Source organism: Ixodes scapularis, unplaced genomic scaffold, assembly GCF_016920785.2.
Source record: "Ixodes scapularis isolate PalLabHiFi unplaced genomic scaffold, ASM1692078v2 PGA_scaffold0__279_contigs__length_252992795, whole genome shotgun sequence".
Lineage (NCBI taxonomy): Eukaryota > Metazoa > Arthropoda > Arachnida > Ixodida > Ixodidae > Ixodes > Ixodes scapularis.
This window is the reverse complement of record NW_024609835.1, coordinates 72,808,763-72,830,078: the sequence shown is the minus strand read 5'-3', so window position 1 is coordinate 72,830,078 and position 21,316 is coordinate 72,808,763. Positions and strand designations below refer to the sequence as shown.

The window sequence follows — 21,316 nt, the reverse complement described above, 5'->3', positions numbered from 1 at the left end:
GCTTGTCTTTGCATGCAACATATTCTGGCCCATCAGATGAAGATGTGCATAAAAAGATCGAATTGTATTGTTTCTTCACACAAATCAAGGCTCGACTTGAACCACCTGGATGTTTAGAGATGCATGAGGCATAGCCAGCAAGTCTGAATTGGCCATCTGTGTGTCCTTCAGATATTGTAATAACAGGAAACTGAAATTCGGCTACGAGCTTCCGGAAGTCACCCATTTTTGTACGAAAAGCATTGTTCCACTGAAATACTGTCGTTCAGCGATGTTCTTCATTCATTTATATCAATCCATTCGAATCCACTAAAAGAGTCTCCCTAGCAAGAAGTGTTTTTATCTCGGAGATGTACAGGGTGTTGGGAAGTGATTTGATGATTGCTTTCACTGCCAGAACGACCAGTTGGAGAAGCAATTGTAGATCCATCCCTTGGTGTGGTGGATTACCGGTGTGCCTGTACAGCGGATGGCCGTGTCAAAAGTGTTCGACATTTTTACAAGGGAAGTTGAGATTCTGGAAGCTTTGCGGGCGAGAGATCCGGTAGGCACTGTTGGCTGTGGCTGTAGAGATGTTCACTATGAAATTGGGGCAGAGGTCATTATATCACGTTGAGCTTTCACTTTTGTGGTACTTGCCCGTTTCTTCGAAAATCGTTGCAAAATATTTGAGCACGTCCGTTCTTTTTTAGGCGTCGATAATTCTGTTTGACTTGGTGATTCAGGCAGGAGTACCGTCTCTGGATTCCGAGCTGGCGATCTACGACTGGGACACGGCCGTTCAGTATTTCCTGTTTCCTTAGCACGGCGGAAGCTATCTTGCTGCCGCCGTGCATATGTTGTCGCATGAGAACATCCGCAGTTCGCGCCGTTTGCTTCAGAGCGATAGTTGCAGTGTTTGTGGTGATGTGGGCCGTCACACATCTTGCAACATCTTTTGTTCCTGCAGTTTTCTTCGATATGTCCAAACCGTTGGCATTGGTAGCATTGAATTTGGGCGCCGAAGTCTACCTCAACAAGGTGGCTCATAAAACCAAAATACACACGATTTGGCATAGAACGGTCATGTATAAACCGAAGCATCAGGCTGTACCCGAGGTGAGGCGTTGAGGTGCCGTCCTCCTGTCCCTCGTATGCGATCTGACTTCGGACGTATGTAACACCTGCATCGTGTCGACATCATGAGGACGAACCGGGCAAACGAGTGCTTTTTTGTACCTTTTTAAGAACAACTCAGATTATGGAATCTTTTTTGTATGTGAATGTGTGTGTAGGGGCTCGGAGGTGGAGGTGCTTTTAGCCAAAAGGCTATCACCCGCACTCTGTTCCATTGCAGGTGGCTCTCCAGAACACATCGGGGTCTCATTTTTGTGGGGGATCTATCATCGAACCGGATATCGTTGTGACCGCTGCGCATTGTCTACGAGGGTACGTATACGCTCTGGTTTATGATAAAAATGTCACAAGCGTCGCACTTTCGTTTCTAGGGAAGGTCCAGCGGATATATTAGTCCAGGCTGGAATTTTGGACCTCAATAACCCGCCCGACTACAGCCAAGTGCGCCATGTAAGTATCATACCGTTAAACAAATGACACCATTTTCATTTACAGTGTGCATTAAGTTTCGAGGTTTTTCACTCGAGAGATATTGTATAACTGAGAGTCCATTATCCACACTCTTCACCAAAGATGAAGTTGTATTTGCTCTATACTCGTCACGTCAAAAACCAAAAAAAAAAAGTTTGAGCATTATTAACGTTCTTCGCGATGTAGTTTTTAAAAGATTTTATCGTTGAAGGAAGAATGATGCTTTTAGCGTTTGAAATGTGTACGCCTTGATAAAATGGCACAAACCTAACCTAAGATGCTCCTACATATAGCCTGATTCAACAGATGACTCGAAAAATTAGGAACATTCCGTAAATAACCGTCTTTTTTTGTTTGCTAAGATACTAGAGGAGAAAGCGAGCGTAGCTGCAAATACTTTTTGGTAAGGATTGTGTTATAACAGTTGTGGTCGGTTTGCCTTGCTGCGATCGGGCGACGTCGAGATTTTCTCGGGCCTCTTGAAGGTTATCAAAGAAGCGCTTTCGCAGTTCCTCTGCGAACTTCACGGAGGGGCGAAGCCTTACCCCAGACTCGGTAGAAAGGAGACTGCTAAAAAGCGGGAACGCGAGCTCCTTGCCGAAATTCAATTGGGCAGGAGTAAGACCCATTGACCGATTAGTGATCGTACGGGTTGTGAATGCAAGCTCCGGCAGTTTCCTGTCCCGGTCCTTGTGGCGGTCAGTGTAGGCCACTAGCATCATCTTAAGGTTCCGATTTACCCTTTCTGTGATGTTTGCTTGCGGGCGGTATGGGAAAGCTTTTTGTACTTAATTTCCAGCACCGCGCAGGCGTCCACGAACACCTTACTCGTTAGGTAGGAGGCATTATCGCTTACAAGTTGTGCTGAAAAGCCCAACCTAGCGAATGTTTCAAGTAGACACTCCCAGATTTTTTTGCGAATTTAGCTTCCGCAAAGGGAATAACTCAACGCACTTCATGAAGTGGTCGGTTACTACGAACAAGTACTGATTGCCGCGGGTACTACGTTGGAAGGGCCCCATGACGTCACAGCAACAAAACTGTCAAAGGCTCTGGCTCACGATTGGTTGCATGAGACCGGGGGGTGACCACCATTTTTTTTTTTGCTTTCTGGCACACCGAGCAGCTACGAGCGTGTCGGAGCACATCCTGCCTCATACCTGGCCAGGGTACCAATCTGGGATAACTTTTCGTAAGTTTTGCTCCCACTGCTGTGTCCTACCAAGGCAGAGATGCATGTATAGGATGAAAAGTTTACGTAGCTTGCGGGGTATCAAGGTGGCCGCCAGCCGAGCCCTGATCAAGAGCAAGGAGTTCATGCTACAGCTGGAGCTGACCAAACAGCTGCAGAAATGCAGCACTTGACCAAGGAGCTGGGGAGAGCGGACGCCGAACGCATCGCGCGCGTCAACCAACCAGAGCCGTTTATTGAGAGAGTTTGGTCATACATTGGTTTGAATAGGCAACCATCTCGGGGCCAACCACAGGCCGCGAAACAGTGGTCGTGTGCTCTAAATATATGGCACGACTAGTTTGAGCCTTTTTAGCGTCGCTAGAGTGAAAAGGTTTAGCTCTCGGTGACTGAAAATTTGTGCATGTGAGGTTTTAGTCACGCCAATATTCAAGTGTAGAATAAACCAACGTGCGCTCCAAACCAGAGCCGACTTGCTAGAAACAGCATCTCAGCTAAAACGGGGAAAGAAACCACTGCCAAAGCCAGCGCACGAGCCGAGCGGGACTCCGCGTCTCAAGACGCTCGCGCGCCTCACCCTTTGGACTGTTTTCTTTGGGCCAGTCTCATGACGCTGTTCTAGCAAGCCGTCCGAGAGCGAACAAACATCAGCAGTGCAGACAAAGGCATGGGCACGAGCGCGTGGCTTTGGAAAGTGCCTCCTATGCACGAGTTCTCGTACAAACAAAAGCATTTCGCTGAGCTAGACTCACTCGCCTGTGCCTTTGTCTTTACTGCAGACATTTGTGAGATGGAGTAGAGAGACCGAGATTGAACGCTAATATTTCACGCTTCAAATGTCGTTTGCAATATTGTGACGTCGCGAACTCTTGATTGGTCGCGCTGTGTCACAAATTTAGTTTACGCTCTAAGCGGGGGGGGGGGGGGGGGGGGGGGGGGGGGGGGGAGGGAGGGAGGGATATTCGGCGCAGGCGGCGGCCTTTGCTCCGCCTTTTGGCCAAACTCTCCCAATACACGGCTCTGCAACCAACGTGGCGAGCGCGACCTCCAACGGGCCATCGGGCTTGTCCGGCAGGCGTCGACCGGACTTGCAACGTCAGTCCGCCCAGCAGTGCCAACCACCCCCTGACGCCCATTACAACGCCTGCCCGACCACGGCTATGTTCCATATCTTACCCGAGTAACGTGCCTTCTACGTCAGAGTTTACTACCACGTGACATCGCAAGTAAACGATCCGCGACTCGATTTGGGAACGGCCGCGATAATAACCTGGATACTACGCGGTTTCGCTTCGTCTTTGGATAGGGAAACAAAAAAACACAGCAGCGGTGGCAGAAAATAGCAGACGATTCTTTAGATCACGAAGAAAGCACTCGAAGAGACGATAGTATTAATGACGACGCGTTCCTTTTTTAGGTGGATCCACCAGCTCCTTTTACTCATCTTCCTTTTGAGCTGTATATTGATATAAAAATTACTTAGTCCTTACAATTAGATATCAAAATTAATCAGCGCGAACGCCCTAAATGCATATTCCAAGCATTGTAATTTGCACCGATTATGTTTTGCAGAAATTGATTCCACGCGGTTATATGGTACAGCGCGAGGATGCTTTCTCAAAAATGATATGAAACTGACGTTCGCTTTGACGCGAATATGATTACAATAAAATCATCGAAGCCTTCACAGCTTTACACGCGTTATTATCCTCTGATTACACAGACTCTGGAGGAAACAAAAATACTGCCTTATCATTTATTCCGTTCAAACATTTTCAATCTTGAACGCCCAGGACGAGAATGCGGAGAAGCTCCTGTTTACGCTCGCACTCTGATAATAACAAGTATAACTTCCCGGGGAAGGTGCATGTTCCGGATGAAATGCATTCAATTCGTGCGATGAAAAATTCAAATCGCAATAACCACACATACTGCACCTATTCTTTGTCATTTCGAACGTCCGCCACCAAAACCAATGGAGCAAGCGAGCTTTGACGGCTGTCGGCGCGGAAAACAGACGAAGAGCAGATCACGTGACGTATTTACTCGATTTGATCTGACGTTACCCCCCGATCGAGGAGGGTAGCGTGAGTAATTACTCCGGAGTAAACAACGCGCTTCTGCAACGCGAGTTCTGACGTGATCAAGTATGTTCAAGTAAGTTTTTGAACGCCACGCTACGAAACCTTTGCTCCGGAGTCGTTTCTAGTAAATTTTGGAACACAGCCTAGGAGGCAAAAGTGCCGAATTTTTCCCGCGTGGCGGCGATGTCACGCCAGCCACGCGCACATCGCATGCGCCGCCCTGATAAGGCGCATCACAGGCGGCGCGCAGGGAGTCGCTGGCTGGACTCAGCGCCGCCGGTAACAATGTTAATCGTCTTGCCCATGTCCAATTAAATGTAGTTTCTTGTTGTTGAAACCGTTGGCTCCGTGTTATTCCTCCGGGTCGGGTATGCAGCAAGGCAAACCGACCACACAGTGAATCATTTGTATATACCGAGACAAAAGAGTAAATCAGCAGTGATTTAACAAGTCAAATTTATTGAGAAAACAAGACATGCTCGAAACAACTCTGCTTAATTCGGCCCTCTGGCTTGAGGCTAGCAACGGGTGTTATTAGCCCCGAGAGCGAACATAAGCGTCGCTGCGGTCGCCGCGCCCTGATTGGGTGAAGTGTACCGTGACGTCAGGGGGAGGACTCCGCTCAGCGATCTCGCATCCGCTCGCTTCCCAGCACCGGTTTCCTGGTTTGGCGTTGTATGCCGAAAGTTCTTCGAGGAGCTGAACTTCGTTTACCCGGTGTACAGGACGTTGAGTTAAGCCGATATTGACGTGCTTCCGTACATTTTTTAAGCCTGCTCGTCCCTTTTACCTTTAGAATAGGGTTACAAATCCCGAAAGCTTTCGGCGGAGGCGATTCCGCCGATGAACCTCCCCGTCCGTCCACACGACACAAGGCAATCTTCCGAGGGGTTGGTGAAGCGGTGGCGCAAGTGTTTCAGACGCTGAAATTCTGTTCCTTGCATGTTCATGATTTAGGACGATATTACATCCCTCTTTCTAGGCATTTTAAGTGGCATTTATATCATGGGCCTTTGGGTGGTCGGCAAATTAGCTTGCGACCCCGACTCTGCGCTGCCACTCTGCATGCGCTGGTTCGCAGATGTTTTAAAGGCCCTGCGTCTGATGATATTTAAAGTGCTCGTGGAACAGGGTTGTTTTACATAAATGTAGCTTCTTCGTGAATTAATTATATAGTCTATACACGGATGCCGGCATATTTCTTAGAAGATGCACAATTACTGGAAATTAGTTTGTATGGTAGCAGCAAAAACGGCCGAATAGCCCCCGCCGAATGTATTAAACTGCGCAAAATATGCACAGCAATAGTGCCGTAATTTGGAATGTTTATACTTTTCCCTGACATTCTTTATTTGAGCCTTGGGTATCGGAAAATACGCCGTTTATTCTGACTTGTCATTTCCAATTAAAACAGACACTGCTGCAGGTCCCCAAAAGCTTCCTCAGCCTCCAAACTCCCTACAGCTGGACTTTCTGACAACAAAGGAAAACAGGAGTAAAAGCAAGCATTCGAACGTCTGTCCAGTGGTAGGTGTTTCACTAGTAGCAGAAAATGAACCTGTGAAGGGCGACAGTCGGCGTGAGAAAAGCTTCTGGTATTTTAGCTTCAGGACAATTCGATTTAAGTAAAATATCAATTTTAGGGCTTATGGGACTAATAACGAGCTAGACACCTTTGCTTACGTTTGTGATACATTACTTGAGGATTGATATAAACAAGTCCACAGATACCACCCGTGTAGTCCATTGAAATACTATCCGAATCCAGCAGAGGTCAAATGCGAGCAATGTATATAATAATTTTTTCTTGTTTTTGTTTTACTTTGTCCCTGCACTTGGGCTGTCTTACTTGTGATTCTCTCCCCATGGCCCAGACTGTATTTAGCATGTTGCTCGAGCAGCATGCAGCTTTTTTGCTTCGGCGATCTTGTTTGAAAACAGAGCTACAAAAAAAAAATACTATACATAACCTGCCAATTCATCCAGACCATCAGCAGCATTTATTGTGCGAGATGTAAATCTATAGTGATGATCCTGCAATTGTGGCCATTTTCTTTATTTTCATATACCAGCTGTGATTCATGCGTTGCCTGCCCTGTCAACCATGCTTAAAATGCTGGTTGAAGTTTCGCCTGTAGCTACAAGCCATACCTCAATAAAGGCACATATAAAAATTCACACTTCCTACGAAAAACACGCAAAAAAAAATTTAACAGAAACGAGCGCGCCGACAGCTAGCGTCGTCACAGCCTCCACAGGGCGAGCGGGGCGAGTCAGGGAAAAGTTCTCTCCTCGCCGTGACGTCATCCCGGTTCGCCGTAAGGGGGCGCCACGCGAACTACTCGGGGCTAATAGGGCCGTTCTATTTCAACGGTGTCGTTACTAGAGATTCGATAAGTACGTAACACGTTACTAGTAACGAGTTACTGCTGCCTAGTTCTGTTTCGGTAACGAGTGACGTATTTAGTTATATTTGAATAAAAGAAACGAGTAACGTACTTAGTGACTTTAAAGGCCAAGTGACCAGTAACGGTATTCTGTTGCTTTTGATGAGTAACTTGTGGAGCGAAAACGAAACGCGTCAGTAGAACGATTCTTGAGCGTCGCCTCAGATGTATTCTCAAAAAAGCGGGGAATCATATTTGATGAAAACTTTGAGAGTTAGCTACTGCTTAATAGCAACGACTACTAAAGAAAAAACAAACATTTATGAAACAAAAAGCAATTGTGTATTCGGTTGTCAAAATAACGAGAAAAGTAACTGGCTAAATTTAAGGCAAACTGATGCATCCCTTTTGAAAATCGGCAACGAGTAACGTTTTCAGCTTCCCTTTGTGCGAGTAAAAAATAATGTTATTTAATTAACTTTTTGGGGCAATGTGTACATGTCTGCTAGCGATATGTTACTAACTTTATTAACGGCACTTGCGGTGGCTCTCGATACCTCATTTTGATGATCGAACTAATCAGTTAAGACTGCAATTCGAATATATACAATTCTAAAGAACAAATCGACCGTTTTTGTCACTGCCCGCAGGTGCGAAAATTTGCCGTTCACGAGTCGCTTGAAGGACAGTCCAGCGATATAGCACTGCTCAAGTTGGTTGAGCCTTTTGACTTTGGCGAGAGCCAGGGACACATCGGCGCTGTCTGTCTTCCCGCCAAGGATCGCCCGTTAGAGGGCAAAGTTGCAGTCACCGGCTGGGGACTAACATCAGAGGGTAATGGAGTCTTGAGTTGTTACACCTGTTCGATTGGTGCCTATTGAGATAATGCTGAGGTTAGTTTTAACTCCTCGATTACTAACCATTAATTTTTTTTTTTGCTTGCTTAAAGGAGGGGGAACACTGATTTTAAGATTAAAATAATTTGAATTTGGTCATTTTTACTTTGTTTATTGTGTCCCGGAGGATAGAGAAAGCTTCTCCTTCATAGAAACTGTCGCGATTTCGCTGCATAATTGCAAAGCAAAAGTCGAGCTTTTCCCCCTCCAGCATCCACAAGTGTCACCCGAAGGAACTACGGCTCTAAGCTTAAGTGACCTCGCGCGGCTCTAAGCTAGGGCATAACACCCGCTAATGAAAGCAGACAGAGGGAGAGGAAGCGCCCTCCGAGAAAGCGCATATGGTAACCTACACGGCACCCCGAATTACGTTACTAGGAGCGCGACCATGTGTGACCCTGAAGACTGGGAGTCATATGAGGGGTGCCAGAAATGCCAATATAGATCTTCTTTTTTTACTCAACAACTAGGACACGCAGGAAATCGGTTTTCTGTTCTTTACCGAAGAGGTGTCAGAGGGCAACTTCCACAACTTTTAGACAGAAGTCTATAAATCATTGCACGCTCCCACCCCCTTTTTTTAAGACAATATTTTAAGACCTCACAAACTCGGAACGCGAGATGCACGATTCTCACATTTAAGAATTCCTGGTTTCGCATTTGTGCGACTGTAAAGCTCTTATTCATAAAAAAAAAATATAATGCAAGTGTGGTCAATGAGAACATAAGAAAACCGGGGAGTGAAATGTTATGATAAGGTTTCTAGCTTGACATACTTGATTTTTTGTACCCTTTGCGGGAATGTGATCTTGTATAAATTGCACTCCAAGCAGGCTTCCCAGAAAAACACTAAAAGTGGCGCGTGTTTTTAATTTTTTTTTTTTTTTTTTGCTGGCGTGAGTATAACTAGCATTCATTTTACTCCACCGAACGTATTGTAACTCATCGGGAGGAAGCTGTGACGCGCCTATATTTCCCCAAAATCCGCAGCAGTAGATCATCTCAGGCTCCCGACCCATGTTTGAAACTTCGAGAAATTCGCGAAAACAAAATAATATGACTTGAAACTTTTGTTGCTAGTTCAGGTCCGTCTGAAATGGGGTCAAGCAGTTTTGAAGCCAAATCAGTGACTACTGATATTTTGCCAGAGCTAACGCGTGACGTAAATGCTTACGCTCGAGGTAGCTCGTTCTATGTGAGGATAATGATAGGCAGTTGTATCTTGATGCAATTACTACTTGCTTTTACGTTTTGTTAGTGCCTGCTCTGGTCGCTCTACTTCGTCACAATGGTATGGGAGAGCCCTTTCTAGTCAGCACTGTGTTGCTATGCCCACGGAACGAGATGATGGGAGAAATCAGACAGCGTCAAAAGCGCACCATCATGACATTCTTCATGTTTCTGCACGTGTTATATAATCACTGAACCAGTCATAAACAAAAAAAAAACAGTGACTCGTGGACTTCAGCTGCAACGAAATAGAGGTGTCACCAACGCGGGTTTAATGTCGGTTGGTCATCTTCCGTTTCAGTGGTTTATGATATCGATAGAACAGTAGAAGTCCAGTATTGCTGAGAGAAGAATGGCACAACCGTTGAGATGCAGCATCCCTTTAGGAACTTTCAAGTACCCATGCAAGGATGTGTTTTTGTGTGTATGTTTAGGCAGCCTGAAGTTAGTTTGCCTCAACTGGCGACTTGCCTTTGAGCTGTAGAAAATCAATTTAACTAGTGCGGTACAAACGCTAGCCGGGGTCTTTAGCCTGCACTACGCAGTAGTGATACATGACCACACGCTGATAAGATGCTCATCCAGATCAAAACAGGCAAGGGTGGAGATTGAGCCCATGATCCCTGGGTTCTGCAGCGCTCGGCCACCGATCTTCCTCATGACAAATAGTACATCTAGAAACAAACAAAAATATTAAAAAAAATACGACAAGGACAAAAATCACTGAGGCTCGGTGTCGCGGAATCAAGCTTTACAAATTTCTTAAAGGAGCCAATAAAACGATTTTACTACTTTCGTCTAAATAAGACTTAGAATCACTCTGTAACGTTAACAACTGAATAAACTGGAATCAGTTTTCCTCTCCAGGCGATGACAATCGTCAAAATGTGTGAGAAATATGAGCATCGTTTGTCCCCACAACTTGAAGCCATAAGAAGCGGCCACGTGGCCTGGTACCTGTGCTTTGCCGCCAAAGTTAATCATAGCCACACGCTAAAGTTGGCAAAGTGGAAAACGCGTGCTGAACAAGCATTGTTAGAGTTCAGCTACTCTTATCATCGCAGTGGTTGAACACGAGCCACTATCCGAATATCCGGCGATTCATTGATTGTTACGAGCCGAAGTCGAGAGCTCAGACAGTTCTCTTATCCAATCAATGAGCCGCGCTCCATTGTCGTCAGGTGGGTGGCTTCAATCCCACAATTACGTCATAAAGCTTTCCAAAGGCAAGACTGAAGGAAATAGTGCGGTTTTATCTCGCAATTTCACCGCATCAAAGAGGTTTCTTAATCAGTGGAGATTAGCGGGAATATACCTGGGCCAGAATAGGACCAAAACGCCTCTGCAAAGTCATGTTTACTCCAGAATGATATAACGTCATAATCACATAAAAACAAACAATTCAAATACTGCCATGCCTTCAGCCCAGCGTGCGATCCCCTCAACCTTCACGCGCATGTTGATTGCTTCGGAAAACGAATCAATCACACGCTACGCACGAAAATGGAACCGGCCAAGATCTCCGCTTCGGAGAGGTTTATGAGGGATGTTCACGGGGTGCCATGATACTGTACGTTGTTTACAACACGAACCGTACACTAGCTCTGATTTGTCGACTCCCAAGAAAAAGGATTGTGATTGTGTGGAATGAACGTTGAACGTGCATACTGGTTCTTTCTTAGCAGGCAATGAAGCCAAAGCTATTGGTACCCGTGCGCTCGCGAAACTTGAGCACCGATCAAAACTGAGCATGCGGCACGGTGTCCGCTTCTCTTGAAATGCCATACAAATTTGTCCTCGAGCATCGTTTTGAGAAAGCGCTGCGAAAAATGAGCAACCAAATGGCGCCCCGTGAATACCACTATATTAATACGATAAGTGGAGGTCTGTTATACGGTCAGGGCCAGGGGGACATAACATAGGGGATAATCGCCTTAATAAGCTGCTGAAGGAACTAAAATGTGTTCATTAACTTCGTAATTCTAGAATATGAAAACTTGGTTTTAATCAGACACTTGCTGAGTGTCAAAGAAAAAAATGAAAGCCGCTTACAACTCCCTGTAACGCCGAATTAGAGCGCAGCTCTTGAGGAGGAGGAGGGAAGGGCACTGGGGGGGGGTTAAACTAACCAGGGGGGGGGGTCACGTTACCTTGGGGGTCACGTGACCCCCAATGCCGATGATGTCATCACTGACGTCACTGATGACGTCATCAGTGACGATGACGATGCGGGTACCGATGACGTCATTAGTGACGTCACTGATGACTTCACCAGTGATGATGACGATGACGATGCGAATGTCGGTGACGTCATCAGTGACGTCGCTGATGACGTCATCAGTGATGATGACGATGACGATGCGGATGCCGGTGACGACATCAGTGACGTCACTGATGACGTCATCAGTGATGATGACGATGACAATGCGGATGTCGGTGACGTCATCAGTGATGATGACGATGACGATGTGGATGCCGGTGACGTCATCAGTGATGATGACGATGACGATGTGGATGCCGGTGACGTCATCAATGATGATGACGATGACGATGTGGATGCCGGTGACGTCATCAGTGATGATGACGATGACGATGCGGATGCCGGTGACGGCATCAGTGATGATGACGATGACGATGTGGATGCCGGTGACGTCATCAGTGATGATGACGATGACGATGTGGATGCCGGTGACGTCATCAGTGATGATGACGATGACGATGCGGATGCCGGTGACGTCATCAGTGATGACGATGACGATGTGGATGCCGGTGACGTCATCAGTGATGATGACGATGACGATGTGGATGACGGTGACGTCATCAGTGACGATGACGTCATCGGGGGGTCACGCGACATCGGCGGGGGTCACGTGACCTCGAGGAGGGGGCCACGTGACCTCAGGGGAGTCACGTGACTTCGGGGGGTCACGTGACCCCCCACGAGGTCACGTGACCTTGGTGGGGGGCTCGCGCGGTGCATTATGGGACATTTCCCATGATGCACCGTGCGGTTACGCCGACGCCGACGCCGACGCCGACGGCGACGCCGCTCAAGCCGGAAACGGGCCCCTAAGAGCTGCGCTCTAAAAAACTAAATCACTAATGTTAGAAAGATTTGGGGCGCATGGGTAGCGTAGTAGCATGAGTAGCGCACCACGTGGTGGTGCGCTGAAAGTTCCTGTAACACGCGCAAGGCTAGTGGTGCTAAAACTCGCCGGCGCGTTTTATAGCAATGCTGTATACGACTTGTTCGTCGGTTTGTTTCGTCTCCGTCAACAGAACAGTAGTCGACAGATAAAATAGACAAAAGAAAACCCACGCGCGCTCCTTATCTTTAATTATGTTGTTTTACACTTGTTTCAATAAGCAAACCAAAAAATAAGTTCCAAAACCACGTGATAAACCACCTATGTGGCTTCGACGCAAAGCGCCGGCTTACGGATCCCCATGTGGCGGGTTCAAATCCTGGCCGAGGTGCCCGAAAACTAATAAGGCTTATACGGAGAAGGTGCAGTGTTATCGTGCTTTCCGTTGCGCGTCGCAAGGTCCCCAATGATACAAATTAATCCGCAGTTCTCCACTGGGACGTGCCAGATGGCCGTCGTTGGTTTGGCACCCAAAACCTATAAACTTTGCAGAAAAACACGTGATAGATGAAAACAACATAACGCTCCCGGCATGCATTTCTCTGTAACGATTGCTGTTGCATAAGCTGCAGCGGCAACTTCAGCGTACGAAGTCTTTCATAATATTAAAAGGCTTTGGTACAGTCCATTTAGTTTTCTTTCATCAATCATTTGGTATAGACCCTTTTGCTGTTGACAGACATAAACTGCCACTTGCGTCCCAAGCGACTTCCGGTCGCACCGTCTTTGTAAGCCTCTTGAGATTGCTTATGTCACCAGTGCTGGGAAATATAAATGCTAAATGAACAACAAAGTTGGAGATTTAACAGGTGTCTTCGGTTGTGCAATATTACATCTTGGAGGAGCCAAGTTGATTTGCAATAATACTCGATACATTTTAACGGACCTCGTACTCCTTCGTTCCTTAGGCCTTCACCTGGAGAAGTAGTGTTAAAACGATTCATTTTTATTTCAAACATAGGTGTTAAGGTGGCCTCATTGCCATATCTACACGTCTTTCAATCTTTTTATAAACACCAAGTTATCTAGGGCGTCAAAGAGTAGAGTACCACCTGGTGGCGTTTCTAAAAAGAGGTTCTATAGTACAGTGGGCAGTCGTTACAGGTGATACCACAACTTCGCTGTCCAACTGCCTTCAGAACGTGGATTGGAGCCTTCACTTTTTTCCGTCTCTTATCGTCTGAGGTTTCGCACCACCAGCATTGCGGCCATTCCACGAGTGGTAAATTTAGCGCACCACTGCACTTCCTACGCGGCCCGAATATTTATAAAATTTAGTCATATAGTGGCTTTTGATGATGCTCAGCAAGTTTCTATTTGAAACCATACGTTTCTTTTCACTAATTCAAAATATATTGAATTAGTTGTACTTAATTATTCGACTTATCGTGAAGATTAGCCGCCTATCTTATGCCCCCTGGCTGCCTAACTCACCCTCACAAACCAGATTAGTGAAGCTTTCAACAATGTTTTTTTCTTCTTTTTTTAACCATTTATTAAAAGCAAAAAGAAAACACTATACTCTTTTTCTAATAAATCGTATGTTTGCTAGAATGACCTACGTTCATAAACATAGCTCACAAGTCAACTTAGTTTGGTTTTTTTAAGAGAAATTAAAAGGGGGACTTTTGGTGTCACTTTTGCGTGTGACTTGGGCAGAGAGTTAAATTTGTGAGAAGCGACGTGATATTATTTAGCAGTGTGTGTTGTCGCAGTAGAATGACATGTGCTCTTTATATATTAGAGCGCAGATCTTAGGCGACCGTTTCCGGCTTGAGCGGCGTCGCCATCGGCGTCGGCGACGTCGTAACCACGTATTGCATTATGGGACGTTTCTCATAATGAGGTCACTCGTGACGTCACATATGACGTTACGAGGGTTACCCTCACGATGGTCACGAGCATAGGCGTAGACTTCAGGGAGGCATCGGGGCTCGTGCCGCCCCCTGGTGTGATCCAGGGATCGCAGGACCCCCCCCCCCCCCCCCCCGGGCCCGACCCATGATCCTTACCGAGACGCCGTTCACGTGCCATGTAACGAGCCTCTATAGTAATGGCCTGTAAACAAAATAACGCCTTCGTTGCCTTTATTGACAAAATGCATGGGAAATGGAATCACAGCGCGCTTTCGTTAGCTTCAATCTCCAGTGCTGGCGAAAAGGTAACGCGCACCCCTCCCCCCTCTGCCGGAGAACTTCTCAGCCTGCCCAGCCCCACCCCCCCCCCCCTCCCCCCGGAAAAAGGGAAAGTTTACGCCGCTGGTCACGAGGGTTACCCACACAAGGTTTACCCTCACGGGGGTTACGAGGGTCACGAGTGTTACCCTAACGAGGGTTGCGAGGTTTACCATTACGCGGGTCACGAGAGTTACCCTCGTGACGTCACACGTGACGTCACATGTGACGCCAATATAAGAAGCACGTGACGTATGACGTAACGTGTGAAGTCGCGTGACGCTACACGCATCTAACATTGCCAATATTGGCGCTAAATTTATCGGAAAAAGTTTTCTGCTAAGTTTGGCGAAAAGAAATTCCGCTGAATTTACCCTTGGACGTCACGTGTGACGTCACGAGATATACAAAACTGCCATCTAAATTTAGCGGAAAATTTTCCCCGCTACATATTGCTGAAAAGAAGAGGGGCATACCCTCCCCTACTCCTCCTCAAGAGCTGCGCTCTGATTCGGCGTTACAGAAAATTGTAAACGTCTTCAATGTTTTTCTGTTTTGCAGTTGGTTTGTTCTGAATTTTGATAAATAAAGCATTTTCTCGGATAGCACGTTACTATCTGAGCTAGACAAACTCCAAAAAGTCAAGATCACGGGTAGCAGACATTTTATAGAATATTCTATAACCGCGATTGTTGAGGGCCGGAATACACAGTCCTATTTAGCGATACCGAAAACTTTGCTGAAGCTCGCGCTAGGGTTACATTTGCTTGCAAAATCTATTTCTATATCAAGAATCGTACAAGCGTTTTTGACCAAGCAGAGAGCTCCCGCTAGTATAGTTTATATCCTTGAGATGTTTTATCTACATTAACTTTCAGCTTTGCTTTGGTGACCTTATACACTACCGTTTGTCCTCCAAAAGTTGTGCCTTTTTATTGCGCGTCATTATGGCAGCGCTGTTTCAGGTGTGATTTTGCGTATACTCACAAGAATTTAGGTTCATTTTAATATATATGCATGCAAATTTAAATTATATCTCACTTTTTTGCATAATTGTTCACTCATTCGTTTATATATTTGCTTAATTTATTGGAGAAGAGCAGGAGAGAAAGAATTATCACTTCGTTGATTGTTATTTTTTATTTGTATATCTTGTGTGCCGCAACGGCATTTTACTCTACTGAATAAGGGTGTCAGACAAGTTGTTGATTAACAGCAATGAAATAATCAAAACTAACATTTCGCTCCCTTAGTATCCGGTCTCCGTGAGGGGCATTTTTTTTTTTTTACGTGCTTGGTTTCCCATCGCTTGCTGTCATTTATCGTTCACCTTTGGAGTGTTTCTCAAGACGCAGACTTTAGTTTTCGCTGGAATAAAATAAACAACAATTTTCGTCGTTCGTAGGACCTCCATTTTTCCAAGAGCCTTACTTACAGAAGATACAAATCTTGCAATTTAAAATTTTAAAATAAAGCAAAGGCGAGCAGTCTTTTAATTTGGAAGCCCACAATGACTGGACGCTCGATATCCTTCAATCGTTGCCAGAGTCTGGTGTTTCCTTGATATTCTACTAGTGGAGGTATTTGGGGGTCCTTGCTTTCCTCGAATCTATTCCCATCTCATGAAAGTTATATCGAACTGTATTGACAAACGTGATTGCTGCTTTCAGTTTCCTGCAGACCACGAGAGGAAACGAAATTCATCAGCAGCTGTACATTACGCATACGTAAACCAGTTTTTTAAACTCTTATCGATAGGGCTAGGGAATAATTAAATTTAATGTTGAATTACGGTAGATGTTTGGCCAGCTCTGGTTATTTCTTGGCAGGCATGTCTGACGTACTTCTGTTTCGCTAAAGTTTCGGTATAAAAGCGAACAATATATTTTCATGGACGTTTTTCTTTCATATGAAGGGAAATCTAATCTTGAGTTATCTTATTTCAGGTGGACCTAAGTCTCCGCATTTACTCGCTGTATCAGTTCCTGTATTATCATCTGAGATCTGTGCGAGTGAGACTGAGTTCACTTACGATTCCAAGACCATGTTCTGCGCCGGGAGCCCTGGAAAAGACTCGTGCAGAGTAAGAGACATCTCGCATGCTCAGGCTTGGCTCGCGCGATTTCCAGTAGTATAGAGTTCCCGAAGCATCTTGAATGAAATATCAAACTCCCAAAGTGGGGTCTACGGCGTTTTGCCCTTCACACAAATGACGGGCTACAGAGCGGCATATCTAACTGCAATCAATCAGATTTTGTTGATACAAGGTTGTTCTTTAGATGAGGTTTAATTGCAAGAATAAAACTTTAAGTACCGCATTAGCTATAGGATTACTTGGACATATTGGTCAGAATATGCGGACTACAACCCAACTGGATTGGTGAACTGGATGTACGTAGAGCATATTTTTACAATAATGCAAAGAATAATCTCTAGTATTTGATACCCTAGTTAGGACATATCGCAAAAATTACTGGAAGGGTGTTTCTTGTTTTTATCTCACAAATGTATACCATAATTAAAGCTACACAGGGAATGGCATGAGCTCATGTAGGCCAGCAATTTAGTCGATATCACTTACAGTTTGACATTACCTTGTGGGAGTACAATAGAAACAAAGCAGCGGCGTCGCCTTGGTTTATAGGAGGACTCCGGCGGTCCAGCCGTGCAGAAGGAAAGCGAATCATTCATCCTACTTGGCGTGGTCTCGTTCGGCTATGGCTGTGCCCGGCCTCCGGCGTATGGCTTCTACGTCAGGGTGCCGGCCTTCACTGACTGGATTGCGGAGAACATCGCCAAGCTTCAGTCGTGACAACATACTCTGTGTCCAAAAAAGAGCAATGTATATTCCCAAATACATGGCTGAAAATAAATCAATAAAAACTCCAAAAGCTGCTGCGTCCATTATCCGTTGCTGTCTCATCTTGGGCGTCCTCGTTGAGTATGCTTTGGACACAAGTACTGCGTCAGCGCTCGGCGTAAACTTGGGCCTAATCACAGAGTTCGCGCACAAAGCGCCGCCCAAAATATGGCCGCCGCCACTGCGTATTGATGGAAAGGGGTCTAATATTAAGTTGTGCTTTGCCTATGCAGCATTCAAAGTATGCAGACGATACACAGCGCTGAAACGCATCCAGCCGGTTTCGCTCGCATGCTTGCAAGCGATAACCAGGGCGAGAAAGGTTGCCAGCTCTAAGTTTGGTCCTGACATTTTTACTTTGCTTTATAGTCTGTGTAGTTATTCGTGAAAAAAACATTGTTTTTTGGATAATCACTCTTATTTTAACGCGAGGCGGTTGTACCAGGAGTCACCTTCTCCAAAACGTTCCGGATCGCTTTAGATGAGGAACGGCTCCAAGCATCGCTCGAGTTTTTAGAGGATTGTGTTCGTATTAAACATAGATAACCCAGCCTCTAGATCCAACTTGCGAGTCGTGTTTTTTTTTCGCAATATCAATTAGCGAGCCGTGACGCTTGTAAGTTTTTTTTTTATTTTACAAGTCTGTAAAGACTATTGCCGCGTGTGTGTCTGAGTTGGCGCTCAGACTAGCGAAAAAATGGCCACGTGTAAAGAGTAATTAATATCATGGCTTCACCTATCGAGGTAGGAGGTATGAACTCCACAAACTTGGCTAACAATTTATCGCTCGCTGATTTTCTAGAACTTATAAAATTAAAAGCGCTAACAAAGACAAGGACAAAAAAGGAAGGCGAACAGGAGGAGCGCTTAGTTTCAACTGAACATTTATTTAAAAACAGCTAAAGCAAACAACCTCCGATAAAAAAATACACTAAATCACCAATTTACGTCACTCGTCACCGCCTGTGAATAAAATCACTGTCTTTTTATGGCAGAAAAATGGACGGCTTGCTAAAGCAGCCTTCAGTGCCCTCTTTCTCTATTGCGGGCGCTTCAAGCTCTTCCCTCGCACCTTTCTCACGGGCCCTCTCCACGATGGTGGTATATTGAAAGTTGTGCTGACACAGGCAATCTCTGCAATAAGAGGCACGTAGGTTTGCTCCAGCTGTTGAACCCAAAGACAGGTCATGCTCGCGTATTCTTTCATTTACACACCGTCCTGTCTGGACGATGTACACCCTGCCGCATTGCAGAGATTGTCCGCGCCAGCTCAACTTTCAAGTTAGCACGATCGTGGGCTGGGCCCGTGAAAAAGCTGCGAGGGAAGTGCTTGAAGCGCATGCCGTAAAGAAAGAGAGCATTAAAGGCTGCGTTAGTCAGCCATAAACTTGTTTGCATCAAAAGGGCACGGTACGTCCAGGACGTGCAGTGCCCTTTTTGTTTCAGTTGGAGGCACATTTTCGCCATTTTAAACATTAATATTATTCTTATGTGTCCATAATTTTGTTTTATTCGTGACATTATTGCTTTTTATTTTCTAATAACATTCATATTTTTCTTATTTTACGAAGAATCTCACTAAGCAGTCTCCCCATCTCTACGTCGCGCTTTCTTTAAAGAGAGAGACCATGCACACCAGACTCCTAGGCGCATTTGATCAGTCTTGGGTAAGTTACTTTTAAAAAGTAACTCGTTACAGTTACAGTTACATTTAACAAGTGACGACGTTACTTTTTAGTTACTTTTCTATAACAAAAAAAACAGGAAAAACTTGAAAACGCTTTTCACCAAGTTCTATTGCATAAAATTAAAAAGTATGCTTCCTACTTCATATTGTAACTTAGCAGCAGTTGCTTCTCGGAATTAGTGTCTGAAAGTTGCCCTTGTTTGATAAGGAGCACGTCCCTGCTCTTGCTGAACAGGCGCTCATCTGCACTCTTAGCAAAAATAACACGCCCACACGTGTAAACCGTTGTCCCATAGCGGACACGTCGAAACGTGTTCGTTTTACACGAAGCCATCTGTGTTTTTCGTCTACACATGAGGTGCTATGTAAACTTAACACGGTACACCGTGTCTGCCTTCCGCAAAACCGTTTTGAGCGTGTTCCTTATGAAACATGGCGGCCAGCGGCCGAGAACAGGCGAGAGACGAGCCCAGCGAGCCGCGCGCCTTTCAGCCGAATTGAAAGCACACAGGGCGCGTTAGTTCTCGTTCGATGTCTTTTATACACAGTAAAGTCTCCAAGCGGCGGACGTAGCTACTTGCAAAGGTACGTACGAGCGTTGTCGGCGGTCGGCGGCGTCAATAGCTTCAACGAGCCGCTAGACAAAAAAAAAAAATGAATGCCGAACTCACATGAATAAATAACTTGAGCAAACTATTTAGAAGCGGGCGGTAACTTTCGCCACCTATCGAGATTTCTAGCAGCCTGTTTTAAAAAAAAGACGAGTCTGTTAACACTGCGAATGCCCACGACTGCACAGCAACCCTACATACAACGCAGGCAACACAGCACACAGTACCGACATGTACACAAACACAACAACCGACACTACGCCCGACACTTCCTACTCGATATCCATTTCTCCCCGCGGAGCATATAAGCTTGACATGTGCGGGTGAGCTCTTTGGTCGCTGACCATTACAGATTTATAGAAGAATACACAAAACACGGCGCAATGGACAGCCGTGTGTTAGAACTGTTTGCATTTAAAAAGTATGGAGGCAAAATCTATAATGTTAGTCCGTTGCAATAAATAACGATATGTTAACAATAAATATTAAACCGGCCATGAAAAAGTTCAAATTTTTGTTATTTTCTTGCTTGACCAGTGTTATGAGCAGTCCGACTAGCTTGAATCAGATAGGAAAACAAATTATTGGGATTTTGTCATTACGTATACAACAATAAATGAAAATGATCCTTGCGCAAAGCATTTTTTATATATTTTTGTGAAGGACATCCGGACATCCGCCCAACACTTCACTTCCGCTAGTTGCAGCATTGCAGTACGGGAGCAGACGCCTTCACTTTCGGGGCGTTTTGATGCAGTTTGTTGTCGTATGTCGTGTCGGTGTCGAGAAGAGCGGTGGGGCTTGGGAGTTTGTGACCGGTGTTATTCGTAAACACTGATGTGGGGCGCTGATGCGTCTTTTTTTATACTGCCACCACCCCGAACTTTGAAGATACACGGGCCCGTAGCAGTGCATTATGCTGAATCGCGAGCTCCTTCTCTGTTGACGTCGCTTTCCTGGTACCACTCGAGGATACTGCAAGCGTTTAAACAGTGTGCACCGTCTCGCCTACAACCCCGGTGACGTACTCGACCTGTTGAAACTTATTGCTTCCGTCATTTTAGAGTACGCAAGGCAGTTATCTCGTTGGTCTGGTTTCGGTTATAAAAGCACGGCAAAACGCTCGTAGTTCCCGCCCTCAGTACTCGTTGGACATCTTCCACACGTTGATACCGGATAGCTGAATGAACGAGGATTTACATTCACTTCCGAGGTTACTCTCGCCGCTTCCTCACCGTTGAGCAGCAGGATGAGCTGGCGAAAAGCCGCGGATGAAAGGCTTGAGCATCAACAGCCCAAGCGCACTCGGTGCCGATGCGGGCGACGCGGGTTTCTGTCAACCGGGAGGCCAGCACAAACCGTGACCGTTCCAGCTCTTCGTCATGACACGGTGTTGCAGAGAGCAGGGTAAAATACAGCTATACGGATCACCGAAGCAAACCACTGCTATCTTAAATATTGG

General features: G+C 45.7%; 1 protein-coding gene across 1 annotated transcript; it reads left to right on the top strand.

Annotated features, from left to right (window-relative positions):
• The first annotated feature begins 960 nt into the window (after positions 1–960).
• Positions 961–17,508, top strand: LOC121836955 (trypsin-1-like). The gene is made up of 6 exons (XM_042292173.1): positions 961–1,098; positions 1,337–1,428; positions 1,488–1,566; positions 7,901–8,084; positions 16,643–16,779; positions 17,341–17,508. Exons 1-6 carry the CDS (start codon positions 961–963, stop codon positions 17,506–17,508), a joined length of 798 nt encoding a protein of 265 aa, XP_042148107.1.
• The last annotated feature ends 3,808 nt before the right edge of the window (positions 17,509–21,316 follow it).